Source organism: Liolophura sinensis, chromosome 10 (genome assembly GCF_032854445.1).
Source record: "Liolophura sinensis isolate JHLJ2023 chromosome 10, CUHK_Ljap_v2, whole genome shotgun sequence".
Classification (NCBI taxonomy): Eukaryota; Metazoa; Mollusca; class Polyplacophora; order Chitonida; family Chitonidae; genus Liolophura; species Liolophura sinensis.
Genome location: NC_088304.1, coordinates 36,269,059 through 36,288,662, shown reverse-complemented (window position 1 = coordinate 36,288,662; position 19,604 = coordinate 36,269,059). Strand labels below are relative to the sequence as shown.

Below are 19,604 nucleotides of genomic sequence, written 5' to 3'. Positions count from 1 at the left end.
TTATTATTTTCTGGCCAGTCGAGGCTATATTACCTCTAGTTTAACGGACGAGGAGAGAGACTTTCCAATCGCTTTTGGAATTATCATTTACACGGAATTGGACAGATTTGAGAGGCTTTTGAGGGCAATATACCGCCCTCAAAACGTTTACTGCGTTCACGCCGATGCGGAATCGGGGAATGACTTTCATCAGTCATTAAGGACTTTATTAACCTGTTTTCCTAATGTGTTTCTGTCGTCTCGCTCAGTGGCAGTGAGCTGGGGTTCTTTTTCTGTCCTTGAAGCCGACCTAATCTGTATGAAAGATCTGCTGAGGTTTAAGTGGAGGTACTTCATCAATTTGACAGGACAAGAGTTTCCGCTGAAAACGAACAAAGAATTGGTCGAAATTCTCACGGCATATAAAGGGGCCAACGATATCAGAGGGACTTCCGGAAAGTAAGTACTGAAAACTAATACTACCATGTTTTGTATGAGAGGCTACAGTCTCTGAATTGGCGGTTTCATAAAAGCAAACAGAAGTTTTGGTAATTGTCACTTGTCTGAAATTACTTGCTGTGTTTTGTGGAAGCATAAAAAGGATATGTACAGCATGAGCTGTGGTTTTGAAGTTGTGGCAAAAAAGATAAAAACTAAATTTTGTTTTATGCATGTTTTCCGTCATGTTTCGGAAACGACGTCATCGATTAACAGACCGGAAACCCGGGACCAGATGAGCGCCCCTCAATTTGGATTTTCGTCCCCAAAAAATTTCTTGACAACTGCAGGCTGATTGAATGGAAAAATCTAGTTTCAAGAAATTTTTACTCGCATATTTTAAAGTCTGACAAGCCTTTTGTTGTACGTTTGTATATTAGGAGAAGTCCTAAACTCCATATTAAGATTTTAACACAAGCCGATTCATGTAACCTTTAACAAACAATAACATGAAAGCAATGCCAAGGGTTGCCTTGTCTAATATTGCCTTGTAGCGAGAAACTGACCCCCGCTTTATAATTATTATTAAGTGAATGGTGATTCGCAGCTCTTAAGTATATGGTCCCGAATTATTAAAAGCGGGAAAAGCTAGATGAAACAATATTTCAGGTATATCTTTGCGGTTATACCAGGGATGGTGTGCGCATATAGCTTGTGTGAAACAAAATTGTGGAAAACGTTATTACTGAAATTAGACGGTTCAATACCTGGAGATGAAGTAACATACCAGCGCCAGATTTGCTGGAGTGAGTGGGGCTTACCTAAGGGTAGGTTTAAGAAGTGGAATAAGGCCGGGTGGATTGGAAAATTGCGCAAGTTGCATTATCATAAAATGTGTATTATGACAGCGTCCAACTGGTGTTGAGAATTGATTTAATTGTAAGACAACATTGCCAAGTGTAAATGCACACAATCTACCTATAAAAACAGAAACACATGGGAAAGCAATGCTGTTCGTAGAGACTCCACAAACTGGTACCTATATAATATACTCCAGAATCATTTAACGTTATGATATAAACTCCTTTTGCTGTTGAGCGAATTCGAATATTGGCCGGTGAAATGGTTGATAGTTGGACAGTTCTAAATAACGTGTTTATTAATTTGACTGGTGCTTGTTTAACGCTATACTCAGCATTTTTCATTCATATGACTGTGATTAAGTGTGAGCTCCTGGTTTAAAGTCGCAGCCGAAAGAGTGAGAGCTGGATTGAAACTGGCTATGTCGTTTAATGAAAGGCAAAACAGATGCAACGAGTGAGCGTTTTAAACATCTCTACAAGCGATACATGTATGTTAACGACACTTAACAGTGGATTTCGTCACCACATTCACCACAATACCATACTGTTACCCCCTAACGATTTTCGTATACCAGGGAGAGAAGAGTAACAACTTTCAGAATAGCCTGATTGCTCTCTTCATGCATTCAGCCGATGAAGAACGCAAACGCTATCAGCGGCCTTTACAGCCTCAGCACATATTTAAAGCCCAGTTTCAAGTGTCATGTATTGTATTTAGTGTTAGGTTGTGTTGTGGTATCATTAGAATATTTCCCACGTCGATCGATAGAGTTTTCATACATGGAGATAATAAATCAATGGGTAGAATACATAGAAAAGAGGCATGGATACACGGTGGATTAAGCTATTATGAAAATTGCTATTCTTCTGTTCCTTGTATAAAAAAATCAGTGTGCATATAACAGAATGTAATTTATTGTTCACTGTGTAACTGTTAAAAGAATAAGCGACATTCGCATTTCGGGGTACGCGCCACTATACTTGCCACAACATAACAGCCATGATCAAATCTGCACCCATTCGCGGACGGTGGCCTTTGAAATTTCTGCTTTTCTGCGTACTTAATATTCTGATAACTGGTAATTTATCAACGTCATGGAACAAGGCGCATATTATCCCGGTTCGCAAAAACGGTAAGGATTACGCCTAAAACCCCAGGGGAACAGCACAAGCCCCTACCTCAATGGACAACATACCTTACTCCAGACCACCCACCCAGATTGAGCATTATATCCCCTCCCGTTTCGCAAAACCGGTAAGGATTACACCTAAACCCTAGGGAAACAGGACCCGCCCCGCCCCCCAAAGGGAAAGCATACCCTACTCCACACCATCTACCCAGAATGAGTATCATACCCCCTTTCCTCCACCCACACCTACAGAAATACCATGGAGTAGAGCTATCGCTCTCTCATAGGGTTCATACTGATATGCCTAATTATTGTCCAACTGCTCTTACCAGTTGTCTGTAAGACTGTGAAACGGATGATAAATGTGAGATTTGTTTGGCTTCTTGAAACCAACATTTCACTGTCTCATACCCAATGTGGTTTTCTTCAAGTTTTTCGTCAAGCGCTGCAAGAAGTACTGTCATCTTCCTCTACAATTGCACACATGACTTGAACATCATTCATGTTATAGTTCCAGTTCATTGTTTTATTCCCAATTCATGTGTCACCACATTTACTACATAGAAATGGTTTTCTTGGGGATCCACACGCTCTGAATGATACCACAGTTAATAAATATAGATGGTTTTCTTGGGGAGCCACGCCCCCTGAATGATACCACAGTTAATAAATATAGATGGTTTTCTTGGGGAGCCACGCCCCCTGAATGATACCACAGTTAATAAATATAGATGGTTTTCTTGGGGAGCCACGCCTCCTGAATGATACCACAGTTAATAAATATAGACGGTTTTCTTGGGGAGCCACGCCCCCTGAAGGGGTCCGAAGAACAGAGAACCGAGAAACGTAAATATGAGCGCCAATAACAAAATCCTCCTTTCGGCGCATGGAAACTTTGCCAAAAATATGATCCAAACGGCCGGCGGTAGAACCTTCAGTTCTTGATACTCCGCGCGAGCTCATGTGACAGCCAAACAATGCCTGAAGAATCCTGCTATGCGAAAGATACCGTCAGAGAAAATACGTTTCTCTTTTCTCTTTTGTGGACAAAGCTCCTTGTAATAGTATATTTGTCTGCAAGAATTATTGCTGTCAGGTTCTTGTGGAGGGGTTTAATATCACCGCAGTCGCAACATCAACGTATTCCATAACGACATATACTCTGGAGGAACTATTTAAAAAACGTAAGTCCTTTCTTAACAGAGAATACCTGTGCGTTTCCATAACACCAACATACATGCACCACAACGTTAATGGATGTACACCAAAGGGAACAAAAAGCATAAATTCCCATACAGAGCTCGCTTTATTGCGGGATAGAAAAGCTGTACCATCAGTATTGTATCTGCTTTCTTAACGAAAGCACTACTGGAATTTTAGTTCTGCAATTGCCAAACTTTTAGGCGTCAACTGTAGGTGGATACTTAGCGCTCTAAACTTCTGAGAGAAGACCTAGACGTTCAAAGACATGTGCCGTACAAGGACACATCTACTTGGGATTTCTCAACTCTCTATACAACAATTCATCACGCAGATTTAATTGAACTTCTTCACTAATAGTATAGGTGTTTAATAAAACTGGTCACCACTACATTAACGTCAAAAGCAACAAAACCTTCTTTAGTTCCACGACATACAAGGATTACTATTCATGGGATGTTTCCTCGTTCATCGAGTTTCACATCTATGTGAAATTCGGAGAAATCATATATCAACAGTGCATATTTTATTTTGGCTGAACTATACCTGTTCTCGTATGAATACGACTATATGCAAAAACTATTATTCAGTAATCATCACCAGGTCCGATCTTCCTCAATTAGTATACGGTATATTGATAATCTGTTAGCTTTAAGCAATCCATATATAACAAAGGATGTGAAAAATATGTATTCAATCTCTTTGGATTTTAAGTAAACCACACTTTCCAGATGGTTTAGCTTCTCTGGACTTATATTTGTACAAGAAAAGTAAAAGATGTACAACACAGGGAGCAAAATCAGTTCTCGAACGATAGTAAGATAGTTGGCAAATGTTCACACGTAAACAGTGAGCCAGTTTTTCGCCATCGCAGACTTTACGACAAAGAGTATAGTTTCGATCAACCTTGCTTGGAACCAATACATCGATATGGCGTGTACATATCTCCCATATATATTGTTAGATCCTGTGTGTTGCTTGACGATTTCTATCAGCGTCTCAAGTTATTGCCGCAAAAGTTAGTCGGTTAACATTATTGCATCGATCACCTTCACTCCAAGTTTCTTACAATCAGTATAATTCTCTTGTACGTAATAACTGAAGGTCGAGAATCTCTGGCGCTCTGCTTCATGGTTGTGTCCTGCTTAACTCGCGTCTTCGTGCATATATTCATCGTGTTAGATCAACACGTTGGATATAGGAACAGTTGCAACTAAGATAAATATTTCATTATCGACAACTTATTTTCTACTATGGCGCGCAATATGAATACTGATTTCACTCCTTCGTCTGCTACATCCCTTGCGTCTTTCTAGCATCACTGAAAACTGTTGACTGCTTCCCTTTTCATGACTTAATTTTCCGTCCTGATTTTGTGCTTTAATTACTTTCTTGGGACTTTGGTGGTTTGCTGAACAATATGTAGTTTGTTGACCATATTGGTTGACAGGTGGTATATGAACGTCCGTTTCGAAACATGGATTCATTTTATATCAGGCGTGTAAAGATCAGCCTTCAATGTGCTATAAAATTTAAAGTTGATTTAACGAACGACTGTGTTTTCAACCCATAATATGTAGGTAATTTTAGTAAAAGTCCTAATAAGAATCCTTCCTTTTGTCTTCATGTATGGGAGCTTATTGTGGCGGCTAACCTCAAGCTGGATGAGATAGCTCCTGTGTCTCCCGATAACTGTATTAGAATAGCGAGTTCTCTCTGTTTTCAATCCTCTTCTTCTATCTTCTTGGTGTAGGCCAGGGCTATTATCCTGGTCTTTCCAGATTATGCATTTATCATAAAATGTTGTGTTTTTTTTTTTATTTTAATCAATGTTTAAGTTCTGGTTAACTGGTTTTAAGGGTTTATTTTATTTGGGATTGAATGTACTTATTACGACAACTAAAACCATTCACTACTTCGTGGATTAAACATACTTCCACCATAATATGGCTGAAGTGTTGTTGATGTTGCAATAAACCATACACATTGAATCATTCAGAACTGTTCAAACGAATTTTATGCATATCTCAAAGAACGGTGTAGAAAAAGTTGTGACGTTACAAATATGTTTCTAACAACCCCAGCTTACAATGTGCAAATATAGTTTTCTCCGGTCTTGTTGCAGGGATGCTGATTTCATTTTATTGTTTTCTTTACCTATTAAGCATAATGAGCCTTAATCTGTGGGTTCTGTCTTGTCCACAGAGCCTTTCGCTGGCTGCAAATGTTGTGAAAATAGTTTGGAAAAAGGCTTTCTGGGATTCTCTTGTATGAAAAAGGTTGTACTGAGGAACAGGTTGTGCCACATAGTGTTTAATATTGGCTTTAGCCACATTTTTAGGAAAAGTAAAGATAACAAAACCTAAGTGTAAATCAATAATTTCGTTCTAGGCCTTGTAAAATGACATTGGTATTCTCTGAAGCTGTGGTATCATGGTGTAAATGGATAATATCCTCCAGATATTACAATCTTCGAAAGAGCAAGTTAAATTTAACCGATTAAAAACATATAGATTTCACAAAGTTAATTATAAGTGACCAGCACGTTTGTGTAATAACTCTCCTTTTTTTCCTGAAGGTATCCAATTGCTATATATTTGGTATGAAAGCAATATTTCATATGTGTTTAAAATTCCACGTACATATTGTATAAGAACATAAACGCATTGCAGTTTGAAAGTTTGGTCTATATAAGGAAAAAAATTCCCATCATCGGTACTAAACTCGATGCTGTCTTGCACTCAGACTTGCAATCAAGAGTAATGCCCATGTTACTATTTGGGATTTCAAAATTTTGACACCTAAAGATGAACCAGTGTAGGGCATGACCTCGTAAATATACTAAGACAACATAAACATGGCAATACGTCAGTTTCATGAATAAAAATTTCAGATACCTGTACAAACCGGTAGTTTTATGAGTTTTAACTTGTATTTCTGCAACGAGAAGCTGATCTAATGGATAGCAAACTTCTTGCATTTTCTAGTAAGATTTCTCTGTTCTGCAAGGAGCTAATGGTTAATAGTCTGTTTCTTTAAAAGAGTCGCCTATATTCAGCTCTCTGTAAAATCAGTCATACTCGATAGCAAAATTGCATTTAGTCAGTGACACGTAACAGTACACAACTCTTTACATGGATATTTTGGAAGTGTACATTATTGCGAGGAAAATGCAGCCAGAACACCTTTTCTAATTTGTAATGTTAAAGTCTATAAGCTCGGGTTCTACTGTCAAAACCCATTGCCTCGGGTGACGTGGCAAATTTTCTTACGAATATCTATGTTTTCCCATTGTGTATGGCCATAACAGACTATTTTATTTTTCATGTAACAGGTTTGATCAGAGACGAGTAATGAAAAAGGGACCACCACCGTTTAACCTTACTCTGATGAAGGGGCCTATTCACATAGCTGCTTCGAGAGACTTTGTCCAGTTTATTTTTGAGGACAGGAAGACTCAGGTGTTTTTGGAGTGGTTAAGGGGCACCCAGATTCCAGATGAGACATTCTATGCTACAATAAATAACAACCCATTCCTTGGTGCACCAGGCGGTTTTCATGGTAAGGGCTCGCATATAACTGTAAATGTTATAATGTTGACATGTTTTCAATTTTAAAATGGTACATGCACGTGGCGGTTAAAAACTGTTACGATGGATAAGACTCCATTCTATTGATTTTCTGAATCACGAGCCTTTGGCGAATAATTCGGAAAGTAAAACGAAAGTAATACCCATCGTAACACAGGGGCTCAAGTTGTATAATCTTTTTCTCCTTTCTCCTGACCTTCCCACGTTCGGCCGGAGCGGGAGGAAGCCAGCATGAGCTGTACTTTAACTGACGGGGATCGCATTGGCGAGAGGCTCTTGGGTCATTACGCTGCGCTAACCGACTGAGCCACAGAGGCCCCCAGTTTGGGTGTGTAATAAAACCGATCAGCGCTACATTAACAAATGCAACAAGGGCATTTTCAGCTTCCCTACACACAAGGGATTCTACACCATTCTTGAGATGTTATGTTGTTCATCGAGATGCTAACATTTCTCGTTAATTATACGATTAAAGGCATACAGTATAGACAGTAAAACCAGAGCTGCGACGACAGTGTGATAGCTGGCCACTTCTCAGTTTAACTGAGTTGCCGTTTTATTCTAACAATTCATAAAATGCTTAAGTGGTAGGAAATTATACGCCCCCTAGCAGCATGGCCTAAGATGAACCTGATAAAAAGTGCACTGATTGATTAGACATCACGGATCTAGATACACTCTTGTCATCAAAATTTGGTTACAATAACGTTAAATATATTCAATGGAATCAGGCCTAAGGGATATTCCTTGTTTAAGCAGGAATACAGCATAATTAAAGAACAGCGTACAGAGTAAAACCAGATCAGCGAGTGCTAGCTGACAAACGTTCACACCTAACTGGTGAAATGCGGTCTTCTGTCAGTTTTCCTCAGGGTATTAGACTAACAGTTTATGTAAAGGCTTAAATATCAGCACATTACATGCCGAATCTGGTAAACTTATGAGACGTCACTGGTCTAGAATTACTCAAAATTCCGTGTTGTCATCCCATTTAATATGCAATAACATTAAAACAATGCAAAGGTACCAGGCCCCGGGGACACTTAGTCCACCAGCAGAATCCTGGTATATGCAGGAATACAATATAGTCATGAAGTACAGTGCCAGCACCATTAATTGTATGGTTAATCTTAAATCTAAATACGTACAGCATGGAATGTAAAACCAGAGCAGCGATGGCAGTGTGATAGACGTACAGCATGGAGAGTAAAACCACAGCAGCGACGACAGTGTGATAGACGTACAGCATGGAGAGTAAAACCTCAGTTAGCCTCAGTTTGTGTTTTATTCTATTTCTAACTGTTCATGTAAATGCTGAAGTGACAACACATTACACGTCCCTTAGCACCATGGCAAAAGTGTGTAGGTATTCTGATCGGTACAAATTGTGCCCCAATTTCGTTGACCTATTCTTGTTCTCGTTTGAATACTACAATATGTGGTAATTATTAAAAGAGTAATCTTTACTTTAAATTTGGGAGAAACATCCGATGACATCTCAATCACTTAAAGGTATACTAATGACCTGCAAGCTTTAATCAATCCATACATGGAAAAGGCTGTAAACGTCTGTGAAAGGCTGGAAAATACAGTTTATATGTATATCCTCCTTCGCAGTATGTAATGAAAAATAGGCGCTATTTCTTATCAGGGCCTTATTTGTTGAATGCCCAAAGCGGTTTCATATTTCCAAAACTTTACGAGAGGGATAGCTCAATTTTGACATTGTAAAATATCGCTATTTGAACAGCAATATCCGAAGGGTCTTTTGTATGGCGTGTATATATCTCACCTTGTACTGCAGCATTTGCTAGATCCTGTGTGTTGTACGACGATTTCAATTAATGTCACAAGTTATTACTGCGAAAACTAGTGTGTCAAGGTTATTCCGCCAAACGTCACAGTTAGTATAAGTCTCCTGTGAGTAAATATGGACAGAGTTCACTCTCCTTCATAATGGTGTCTATTTCCGATTAACCCGGGGTTATGGGGCTGTATATTCCTAATGTTGAATTACATCGCCACGTTTGACAATTAACAGTTGCAGTCAAAGCGCAACTGAGATACATACCTATACAGTAGGCAATCGTGGTATAATTCTCTTATCTGTAAAATTCCTTCCACTTTTCAAACATCATTCAGAACCGTTCTTCTCTGTGCTTCTCACAATTCACGTAATTCGCCAAATACCGGATGCCACGAGCCTGATGGTCCTCTTCAACTGAGACAACTCCCGTCATATTCCTGACAGTTTGACCCATCAATTTTTTTTACAGTCCTCCAGTCAGAGACCGGTAAAACAGAACTGTTCCCCACTAACACCTGGTGTTCGACTTCCACACCATTTTCTGCAAAACATACAAATATGTAGGGGTACCTAGAATGCCACTTTAAAGCCTACAAAGTGGTACCTCAAGAAGCAGAAAAACCAACAAAAAAGCCATACAAAGTTGTTCACCTTCAGCTCCTTCATCAAAAGAAAAGTGGACTCCACTGACCCAGAAAACTGGGCAATGCAATTGTCATGACAGACTCCTGGGAGTTTTCCTATTAATCAAGTCAGTCAACAATATAACCGAGCTTCATAACTCAGCTGATCTGGTAACATCACTCATTCTGAGCTGGATTAGCACATTTGTAAAGCTCAGATTTTTTTGCAAGTCAAGATTTTTAGTCAGTTGCAAAACTTTTCTAAGTGTTGGCTTGTAAAGATTTATAATCATATCAAATAACAAAGTTGCAGATGAGGCACAAGTTATAATTATATCAAATAACAAAGATGCAGATGAGGCACAAGTCCTAATTATATCAAATAACAAAGCTGCAGATGAGGCACAAGTTCTAATTATATCAAATAACAAAGATGCAGATGAGGCACAAGTTATATACTATCCAAAAAAAGAAACGCATAACCCGGTTTTTTGCGGAGGTAATGCAGTCTTTTCAATTATGCATAACTAAATAAGAATTGCTATTCTGCAAATATTTTTTTACACAGATTAAGGAAGGGTCCATATCTAGACAACAAGGCCATCAACTTGAGGTAAGACACTCACAATGAGTCTCCCACTTGAGTGGAATGTCAGTATCTGTTGTGACCACCACGGGCACAAATAACAGTTCTGACACGCCTTGTCATGGACTGGATGAGACGCTGGATAGAGGCCTGGGGAATGTTCTGCCACTCCTCCTGCAAACATGCAGCTTGCTCTTGAAGGGTTTGGGATTGAGGTTGACGTTGGCGTAGACGTCGATCAAGTTCATCCCACAGATGCTCAATTGGGTTAAGATCCGGGGAACGGGACGGCCAGGGTAGCACATTTACATTGTTTTCGGCGAGGAAGTCCCTTGTGACACGTGCCATGTGCGGTCTGGCGTTTTCCTGCTGGAACAACTCCCGCTGAACGTCAATGACAGGTAAGAGGTGTGGCTGCAGGATGCTGTCTCGGTAGCGTACGGCCGTAAGATTTCCCTGAACGTGGACAAGATTTGTACGACCAGTATACGATATTGCTGCCCACATCATCACACTCCCTCCACCAAATCTGTCCACTTGGCGTACGCAGTTAGGGGCATAACGTTCGTGAGCACGTCTGTAAACCCGGTTTCTACCATCACGTCTCTGCAATAGGAATCTGGACTCATCACTGAACCAAATGCGTCGCCAGTTGCGTAGATTCCATGCAGTCACGTTGTTACACCATCGGAGGCGATTGGCGCGATGGTGAGGACGCAGTACGATCCCAACATAGGGCCTCCTGGCTCTCAGTCCATGTTCCCTCAGCCTGTTCCGCACTGTCTGACCTGATATCCTCCTCAGTCCCGGTATGCTGGCTGCTGTGCTTTCAGCTGTAGCACAACGGTCACGCAAATGGAGGACCCTTATGTAGCGATCTTGGGCTGCTGTAGTGACACGTGGTCGACCTGGACGCCGACGGTCATTTGTTGTCCCAGTATTGTTGTAGCGGGCAGCAAGCCGTGAAATCGTGCTCTGGCTGACGTGTAGACGCCTAGAAATGGACGATTGGGACTCTCCAGCTTGAAGTCTTCCAATGGCAATATTTCTTGTGACAGTGTCAAGACGTGGCATGTTGAATCAGCTTGAAAACACCACTTGAAAGACGCCGATTTCCGGCCCGAAGTTGCGGTTTTATAATCAAACACTGCATGCTTTCCATGCCTAAGTTCGGCGTGTAAGACTGCACGTGATGCAGTGTGGTGCTGTACTTTTTACTTTTTCCAAAAACGGCCTCGCCTCCAAACTCAACATTTTCAACCAAGAAATGTTTTGAGGAATAAAATGTGTGCTAACTGTGACTATTAACAATATTAAAACACATTTTGCTCATGAAATGAAGACAAAATGTATTTATTTCATTTTAAAATAAAACAAAACACCTATGCGTTTCTTTTTTTGGATAGTATAATTATATCAAATAACAAAGCTGCAGATGAGGCACAAGTTCTAATTACATCAAATAACAAAGCTGCAGATGAGGCACAAGTTATAATTATATCAAATAACAAAGATGCAGATGAGGCACAAGTTATAATTATATCAAATAACAAAGATGCAGATGAGGCACAAGTTATAATTATATCAAATAACAAAGATGCAGATGAGGCACAAGTTATAATTATATCAAATAACAAAGATGCAGATGAGGCACAAGTTATAATTCTACATGTTTGTGCTACATGTAAACCAATAAGATGTGTCTATGAATAGCAAATACATAAATACCTGCACTTGTATGTGCTACATGTAAACCAATAACATGTGTCTGTGAATAGCAAATACATAAATACCTGCACTTGTATGTGCTACATGTAAACCAATAACATGTGTCTATGAATAGCAAATACATAAATACCTGCACTTGTATGTGCTACATGTAAACCAATAACATGTGTCTATGAATAGCAAATACATAAATACCTGCACTTGTATGTGCTACATGTAAACCAATAACATGTGTCTATGAATAGCAAATACATAAATACCTGCACATGTATGCGTTACATGTAAACCAATAAGATTTCTCTATGAATAGCAAATACATAAATACCTGCACTTGTATGTGCTACATGTAAACCAATAACATGTGTCTATGAATAGCAAATACATAAATACCTGCACATGTATGCGCTACATGTAAACCAATAAGATTTGTCTATGAATAGCAAATACATAAATACCTGCACATGTATGCGCTACATGTAAACCAATAAGATGTGTCTATGAATAGCAAATACATAAATACCTGCACATGTATGCGCTACATGTAAACCAATAAGATTTGTCTATGAATAGCAAATACATAAATACCTGCACATGTATGCGCTACATGTAAACCAATAAGATGTGTCTATGAATAGCAAATACATAAATACCGGCACATGTATGTGCTACGTGTAAACCAATAAGGTGTGTCTGTGAATAGCAAATATATAAATACCGGCACATGTATGCGCTACATGTAAACCAATAAGATGTCTATGAATAGGAAATTTCATAAATATAAGCGTCAAGTCCGACATTCCTATACCATTCGTAGTCCGTAAAGGGCCTCCAAGTCGATAATCGCAAGATCCATTTCCACAACAACGTTTAACACTAACTCCAGAAGACAAAGGTGTGTCAAATTATACAAATAAGAAATAAAGCCGGTAACACACAAGAGAGAAGCGGTCATCAGTTTTCAATGATGCCGGGCAGACAATGAATATTCCAGGCATGAATTCCATATCAAAGTTCAAATTCGTAGTCCGTGAATGAGTTCCATGTCAAATAACAGCTAAACAAGTATCTCAGTCGCGCTTTGATTGCAACTGTTCATAAAGGCATCATACTGATGTAATTAGCATGGCTACCTTTACGTCCCCTAGCCCCAGGCTAAGCGGTATTAGATATAGTTTGAAAATGACGAGCGTTACAGACCCTAACGGATCAGATTATGATTCAAAAGTAACGGACGATTACGTCTTTCCCGTTAATATGTAAAGATCTCATGCTACAAGAGGCGCCATCTATGATGTTACACATGACATACAAGGTAGACGGTTACACTGGGCAACCAGCGCCATCTATGTTGTTAAATACCATGTATGTGATAGATATGTACATAGGGATAACAGCGCCGTCTATGTGGTTTATCACAATGCGGATCGCCAGAGATTCTGAACGCTCTGTCCATACCTGCCAACGAGAGTGTTATATTCATTGTAAAATTTGAGAAACTTAGAATGAAGGCGTTACGCCATATGCAGGACCCTTTGGTATATTGCTATCTAAATAAGGATAATTTACAATATCAAAATTGAAATTATCCCTTTTGTCGTAAAGGCGGCGTGAAAGGAGACCTTGTCCGTCTTTGTACAGATATAGATCCAAATAAGATGTACCATCAGGACTATCTGTTGTCTCCTTTAAATCCAATGAAGGCGGATAGATTTCCTTCACCGCTTCAGCAATATGGGGATTATTTAACGCCAGTAGATCATCAATATACCGCTTCGTAAATGAAAAGGATCGAGCTTTAAAGATATTACTTTTAAGTAATTTCTGCATATAGTCGTATTCATATGAAAACAGGTATAAGCCTGCCAAAAGAGGCGCACAACTGGTATCCATTGGAATACCTATGCACTGTTGGTAAATTGTATCTCCGAATTTCCCATGAGTGGTAACCTTTATAAAGAGTAGAACTAATGAAAGCCTTATTTCTTCTGACGTTAATGTAACGATGACCAGTTTTAGTAAATACCGAGACAATTAACGACGACATTCTTTCAATAAGATCTTTGCGAGGAATCGTAGTATAGAGGGTAGAGAAATCCCATGTGGATACGTCTTTGTACGGTATATGCATATGAGCATCAAGTTCTTCTGTAAGACGTTTGGAGTTGTTAAGAATCCACATGCAGTTGACACCTGAATTTTTTGTTATGGCACAACAATACTTATTCCAAAATGACTTCACTTCTTGTAACGCTCTCGTAAGTAGGGTTGACAAGAGTTTGGTGGTACAGCTTCTTGAACCTGCAATAAATCGAGCCTTGTATGGGAATTTATGCATTTTAGGAATCCAGTAAAGTTGTGGTATTTCTGTGTGACGGGTAGGTATATTTATGTGCCTTTCTTTAAGAAAGGTTTTGTGTTTGTTAAATAGTTCCTCCAGAGTAAATGTAGTAGCAGAATACGTGGATGTCGTTTTAGATGCACATAGCTGTTGAACAAGAATTTGATAATAATAATTCTTGCAAATAAAGATGACATTATTAGGAACCTTGTCTGCTACAGTGATAGATTTACTATGAAGGTCGACGAGTGTTTCTTGCACAATGGGATCCTTCAGAACCTGTTTAACTTTAGGTAGAGCATCAATGTCTAGACGGTGTATAGTAAGACTAACTTTCTTTTTGAAAATCTCAAGCCAGTCGTTAAGTACCGAAGAATCCACTTTCTCCCGGTGGCTCTTGGATATTAAAATAATTAGGCACAGCACTACGAACATCAGGTTCATTAAAGATGCGTGGTAGGTTAATTAAATCAAGGTCACTGTCTAAATACTTTATCTTCAGAAAAATACCGGCACTTGTATGTGCACTTTCAGCTTTTTTGGTTTTGAAACAACTGTCAGTTTTGTCACAAAATGAGTGAATATTTTATCTCACGTTGTGGATACAATGTATGCGAACCGGGGACAAGTGAAAACACTTTTCAGAAGAAAAGAAGAAGAAAAACATCTCGAGAACTCGACAAATATACACAATTACCGCAACCATTAATATGCCATCAACAGATCTGCAAAAAGGAATCAAGGTTAATGTGTAAAGCCGGGCGCCTTTTCCATGTTGTCCTGTGGTGAATGTAAAATTAACTTACCCTTACAACACAAGCCCATCCTAATGTTTGGTGTACATTCAAACTACAAGTATACGGATTTTACAGATTGGAAGCGGTACATTGCCGGAAGTTCGACTTCAAAATAAACTGGAAGTTGGTTCGACTTGTTGGAACCAAAAGTTCCAACGGCTAATAATAAAATATGGTTTACCGATGCAGGCTTCGATATTTCTCGTCACTGGATGACCCGAACAACGAGTGTATACCAAACATTACGACGCGCTCAAGTTGTACAGCTGAGTGGAAATTTTCTTCCTATATACCATATAGAATCATGAGCCGGACCTTATGAACTGTCTGGAATCCCACTCGATGGGCTAGCCATCAAGAACAGATAAGAACATGAACATTTTACTTGTTAAGGTCAGATTTGTGGCCAAAATATGCGTTACTACTGGCTATGGACGTGTCGCTTTAACAAAGCTTTATTCGCCGAACAAACCGAAGAGACGACGAGGCGAGGCAATTGAGATAATCCGTGTAAATACTAAAGATCTAACGGGTTGAATTGTCTCCCCTGTTCCAAGCGCCAACCCGCTGCTAGACATCTGACAACCTATAAGATTTCATGCGAGTTTATTTTCACTATCTGGAATATAAAATAAGTCACTGAGTTCGGTCATGTTTATTACACAGGCAAGTTTCGAGTTGAAATTTGTTCGTCACATAGGCCTACATCTATCAGAAAGTCCATAGTTACGCCTCAAATGGTACAGTAGGTTGTACTACGTCTTTACCTACGGTTGGATAGTCGGCAAGGCGAAGGACTTTTTTCACCTGGTTTGGGCTTTGTCTGGTTTTCCGGTCTTTCTGGGTCTTGCAAGACTTTGGTTTTCTGAAGGTTTTGCCGGCAAAACCGATTATTATGGTATAATATAACATTCTTTCACATGCCTGGCATTAAACACAAACCAGTCAATCATAGCTGTATTCTGGCGGAACAGAGCATTCCAATTCCATTTGACTTTTGCGTGTGGTTTAACATATGGACACATATTAATGCGTCGGCAATGATTATGACCAATCAAATTTCCATAGAAATTAGTCGTTTACTCCATATCTTTTGCAAGGAAATATTTCAACATTTGCATTCATTTTTTCATATCTTATTTTAATATATAAAATATTTTACCGCAACATCTGAAGAATGCTTCACTGACAGGACAGCAGCCAGAATTGTGGTGGAAGAAAAGCGGGAAAAGCCCGTGGGAAACCTACGACCGAACGACCGAACGTTGCTGTCAGACCTGCCCACGTACGGCCGGAGAGGAAGTCAGCATGAGCTGGACTTAAACTCATAGCGATTGCATTTGCAAATTGCACTGAATTAAATTCCGTACGGCATACGTTACCATGGTAAATTCGATTCGTAAAACATGCCCCTGTGTGTCACATGGGAGGAAAGTTCGAAATTAACTTGCCCAGTATCACTGTTTACGCCGGGAAGTCCTTTTTTCATCCACAACTGCCCGGCAATGTAAAATTAAAAATTTCTCGAGTATGGCTTTAATACATAATAAAATGCATCACTATTTTAAAAAAGTATTTCCTTATCTAGGTCCTGAGAGCGTCAGAGAGTCGATGACATCATTCATCAGGTACAAGCAATGGGGAAAGACACCATGCAGTGGAAAATATCAGAGACAAATCTGTATATTTAACGTGGGGGACTTGCCGAGGTTGGTCAACTCTAAGGCGCTTTTCGCTAACAAGTTTCTCTCTTCGTACGGTCAGTATGCCTATGACTGTCTGGAACAGCTACATTGGAACCGTGTTATCGACGACTTCCACAACCCACAGGATTTCGATACAAGTTTCTACTCTGCCCTTCCGAACGTGGTATATCGGAACTGACCACGTCAAAATGTAAATTTTAAATGCAGAATAACACAACTTGTAAATCCGTGACAGAATTTGCTGAATGGCTAAGAAATACTCCCGTGTAAATGTTCAGAGTTGTTATCATAGGACACCAAAATAATTCATTTTATCCCATAAATATTCATTTTTCCGGGTAATAAAGGCATGATATGTCGTTTTGATATGCACCACGTGTAATATTAATTCCGACATTGTGATTGGTCAGTGTATCTTTTCATTCATCTAATCGACAAATCAAAATTACAACTCGGCTGTACAGGCACTACATGTTTTTTGCAACTTTTTCTTGTCGTCTCCAAATGTTAACCCTGCCTTACGACCAGGAGATATCGCAAAAATTGACAAAAAGGACGCGCCAGAGTTATAAATTTGACAAGAGTTAATCGAATCAGTTTGCAAATCCTCGGCATTGACTACGACATAGAGCTATCGCCACGAAGGCTAAGTAAAATTGCCAGATCGGAAACATCCGGTAAGCCATTATTTGTCTTAATATTATTGTATGGGCCTAAAACTTTGTGCTTCTCTAATTTTGACATTATTTTTCTTAAAATTATTCTTGTTCTAAACATTAACGTACTGAACAATGTATTATATAAAGCAAACTTTTTACATGTCTGTGGTAAAAAAAAGTCGTAATGTTAATAAATTTTGTTTGTACCATATTATACTCCGCCATGTACTTGTTACTTACTGACGACGCTTCACTTGACCTATATATGTGATATCACTACGCAGTTAGACGTCCGCGCAGTTTCCGAAAAGTTTAAATCGTTTTGATTTTTTCCGCTATAAATTTACAATAAAGCATTTATGGGATAACTAGGATATGAAATTCGTGACCCTTGGTGTCAAATTTATTAAACTCGAGTGACAGTTTCCTCGTCGACGAAAAGTGAAAACTCCTACTCCAGTTGAATAAATCTGATATACTCGGGTCACTATGAATTTCACATGATAAACTTATGTGCAAGTTAATGCATAATACTGTTCTGTATTACTGTGATGTAGGACAATAACGACTGAATGGTAGCCTTTAACACAGATGTCCACAATTCGTGTTTGAACGTGCACAAATTCAATAATATGGCTGATTGATGAATTCGACTACGCAAAACATAATAGTCAAATTTCTCTCATAATTTATACACTTAAGAGTTGTTTTATTTGTTTTGCATAAAACGCATTTTATTTCTTTATCTTTTAAGTGTTTTTTAACGTGTTTTTCAAGAGTTTGTCTCTTATGACATGGAGGAAGAGAAAGAACCCCGGCAAAGCCACCAACCTTTGGCAACTTAGGGACAAATCTTCCCTTATGAGATATACAACTATTTACACCACATTGGTGGTCGTCAGCGAAAGTTAAATTGAGCAAACGGCCACGAGATCTGCTTATTGTGACTCAGGCCCCACAAGCAATAGGCGCGGCGAACGTACAGATCGCCTGTCCAACGCATATTTTGCATGAATGAATGAATGCTTTGGGTTTGATGTAGTCAGCTTAGGCAGAAGCCGTCCAGTCTACCAAACTCTGCTAAATCACCCTGTAAATCCTTGTACCTGAATCTGAAAACCGCTAATCCACAGTGACCAATGGGAACGAACCTATGGACACCTTGCAGTTGTTGTTTCATATCAGAAGGCGATTTGAAGGCGAGTTTGAAGCATTGGAATGCATGTATGGTAGAAGATGGTTTGCCAATTAATGTCGGGCAGGTATAATTTTTTTAGCATGAGTTGATGATTCTGTGGATGGGCTCTGCGTGGAGGTCTGAGACTGCTGGGCTAACGCTAGGCTCACTGAAGTCCTACTCTGCAGCGCCGTGAACCAGAGGGGCCTCCCTGTTTCTGTCTTCAGCGATAATTGATACATAAAATATCTTTTTCCGTAAACATTATGCCTGGGAAACTTTATCTTCGATGTATGCGCAGAGCTGTTGGACTAACTATTGTTAGTGAATTTCTCACTAACAATAATGTCAGTTTATCTGCGAATTTATTTAGTTTAGTATTCACTGGTCACCGTCTTACTTCTTGGTTAATCATGAATATTAATACAGACAATCCTCCACCTCTACCAATGAAAATTTGTTGTGTTTTGCGAAGGCTTTCAGCTTGTACGAAGAGTTCATTGGCTAACAATGATTGTGTCATTCACCACTTGTACCAGAAAAGCGGATGTCTTTCGACAGAGCCTGAAACCATAAGGTTATAGAGGTCTGTCGTACAGAGAGTAAGTTTAACATCGTATAACAGCGGTATTTTGAAGCGGGGTCTCGTGTGTCCCATTCGTGTTATTATGTATTTATAAAATTGTCCGATAAAAACACCCTAGAATACCTTCCAAGATGCTCAACCTTGTGTACAGTAATTTTACTGCACGGTGTAAAAGTATTTAGACCTCTAATGTGATTTTTATACGCCTTTGGGCATGGTCTGTTTTTATAGGTATGTGCGTCTATTCAGCCAGTGCCAACCGAGAATAACGGGTGATATAAGGACAGTCGTCCTTATGTAAGAAGAGAGCGATCCTTTTGTCAAGTTACATTATTTAGGGTTAACAAAGTTTACTCCATTTGCTGAAAGGTTTTCATTATAAAATGTTTATTACCAG

General features: G+C 39.3%; 1 protein-coding gene across 1 annotated transcript; it reads left to right on the top strand.

Annotated features, from left to right (window-relative positions):
• The first annotated feature begins 298 nt into the window (after window positions 1-298).
• On the top strand, window positions 299-16,963 carry LOC135477175 (beta-1,3-galactosyl-O-glycosyl-glycoprotein beta-1,6-N-acetylglucosaminyltransferase 3-like). The gene is made up of 3 exons (XM_064757331.1): window positions 299-438; window positions 6,945-7,171; window positions 16,668-16,963. Exons 1-3 carry the CDS (start codon window positions 299-301, stop codon window positions 16,961-16,963), a joined length of 663 nt encoding a protein of 220 aa, XP_064613401.1.
• The last annotated feature ends 2,641 nt before the right edge of the window (window positions 16,964-19,604 follow it).

Coding starts and splice junctions, on each gene's coding strand:
- LOC135477175 (XM_064757331.1), top strand. CDS start 299: ATGAAAGATCTGCTGAGGTTTAAGTGGAGGTACTTCATCAATTTGACA. Junction 439..6,944: donor ATCAGAGGGACTTCCGGAAA/GTAAGTACTGAA, acceptor TTCATGTAACAG/GTTTGATCAGAGACGAGTAA. Junction 7,172..16,667: donor TGCACCAGGCGGTTTTCATG/GTAAGGGCTCGC, acceptor TTCCTTATCTAG/GTCCTGAGAGCGTCAGAGAG.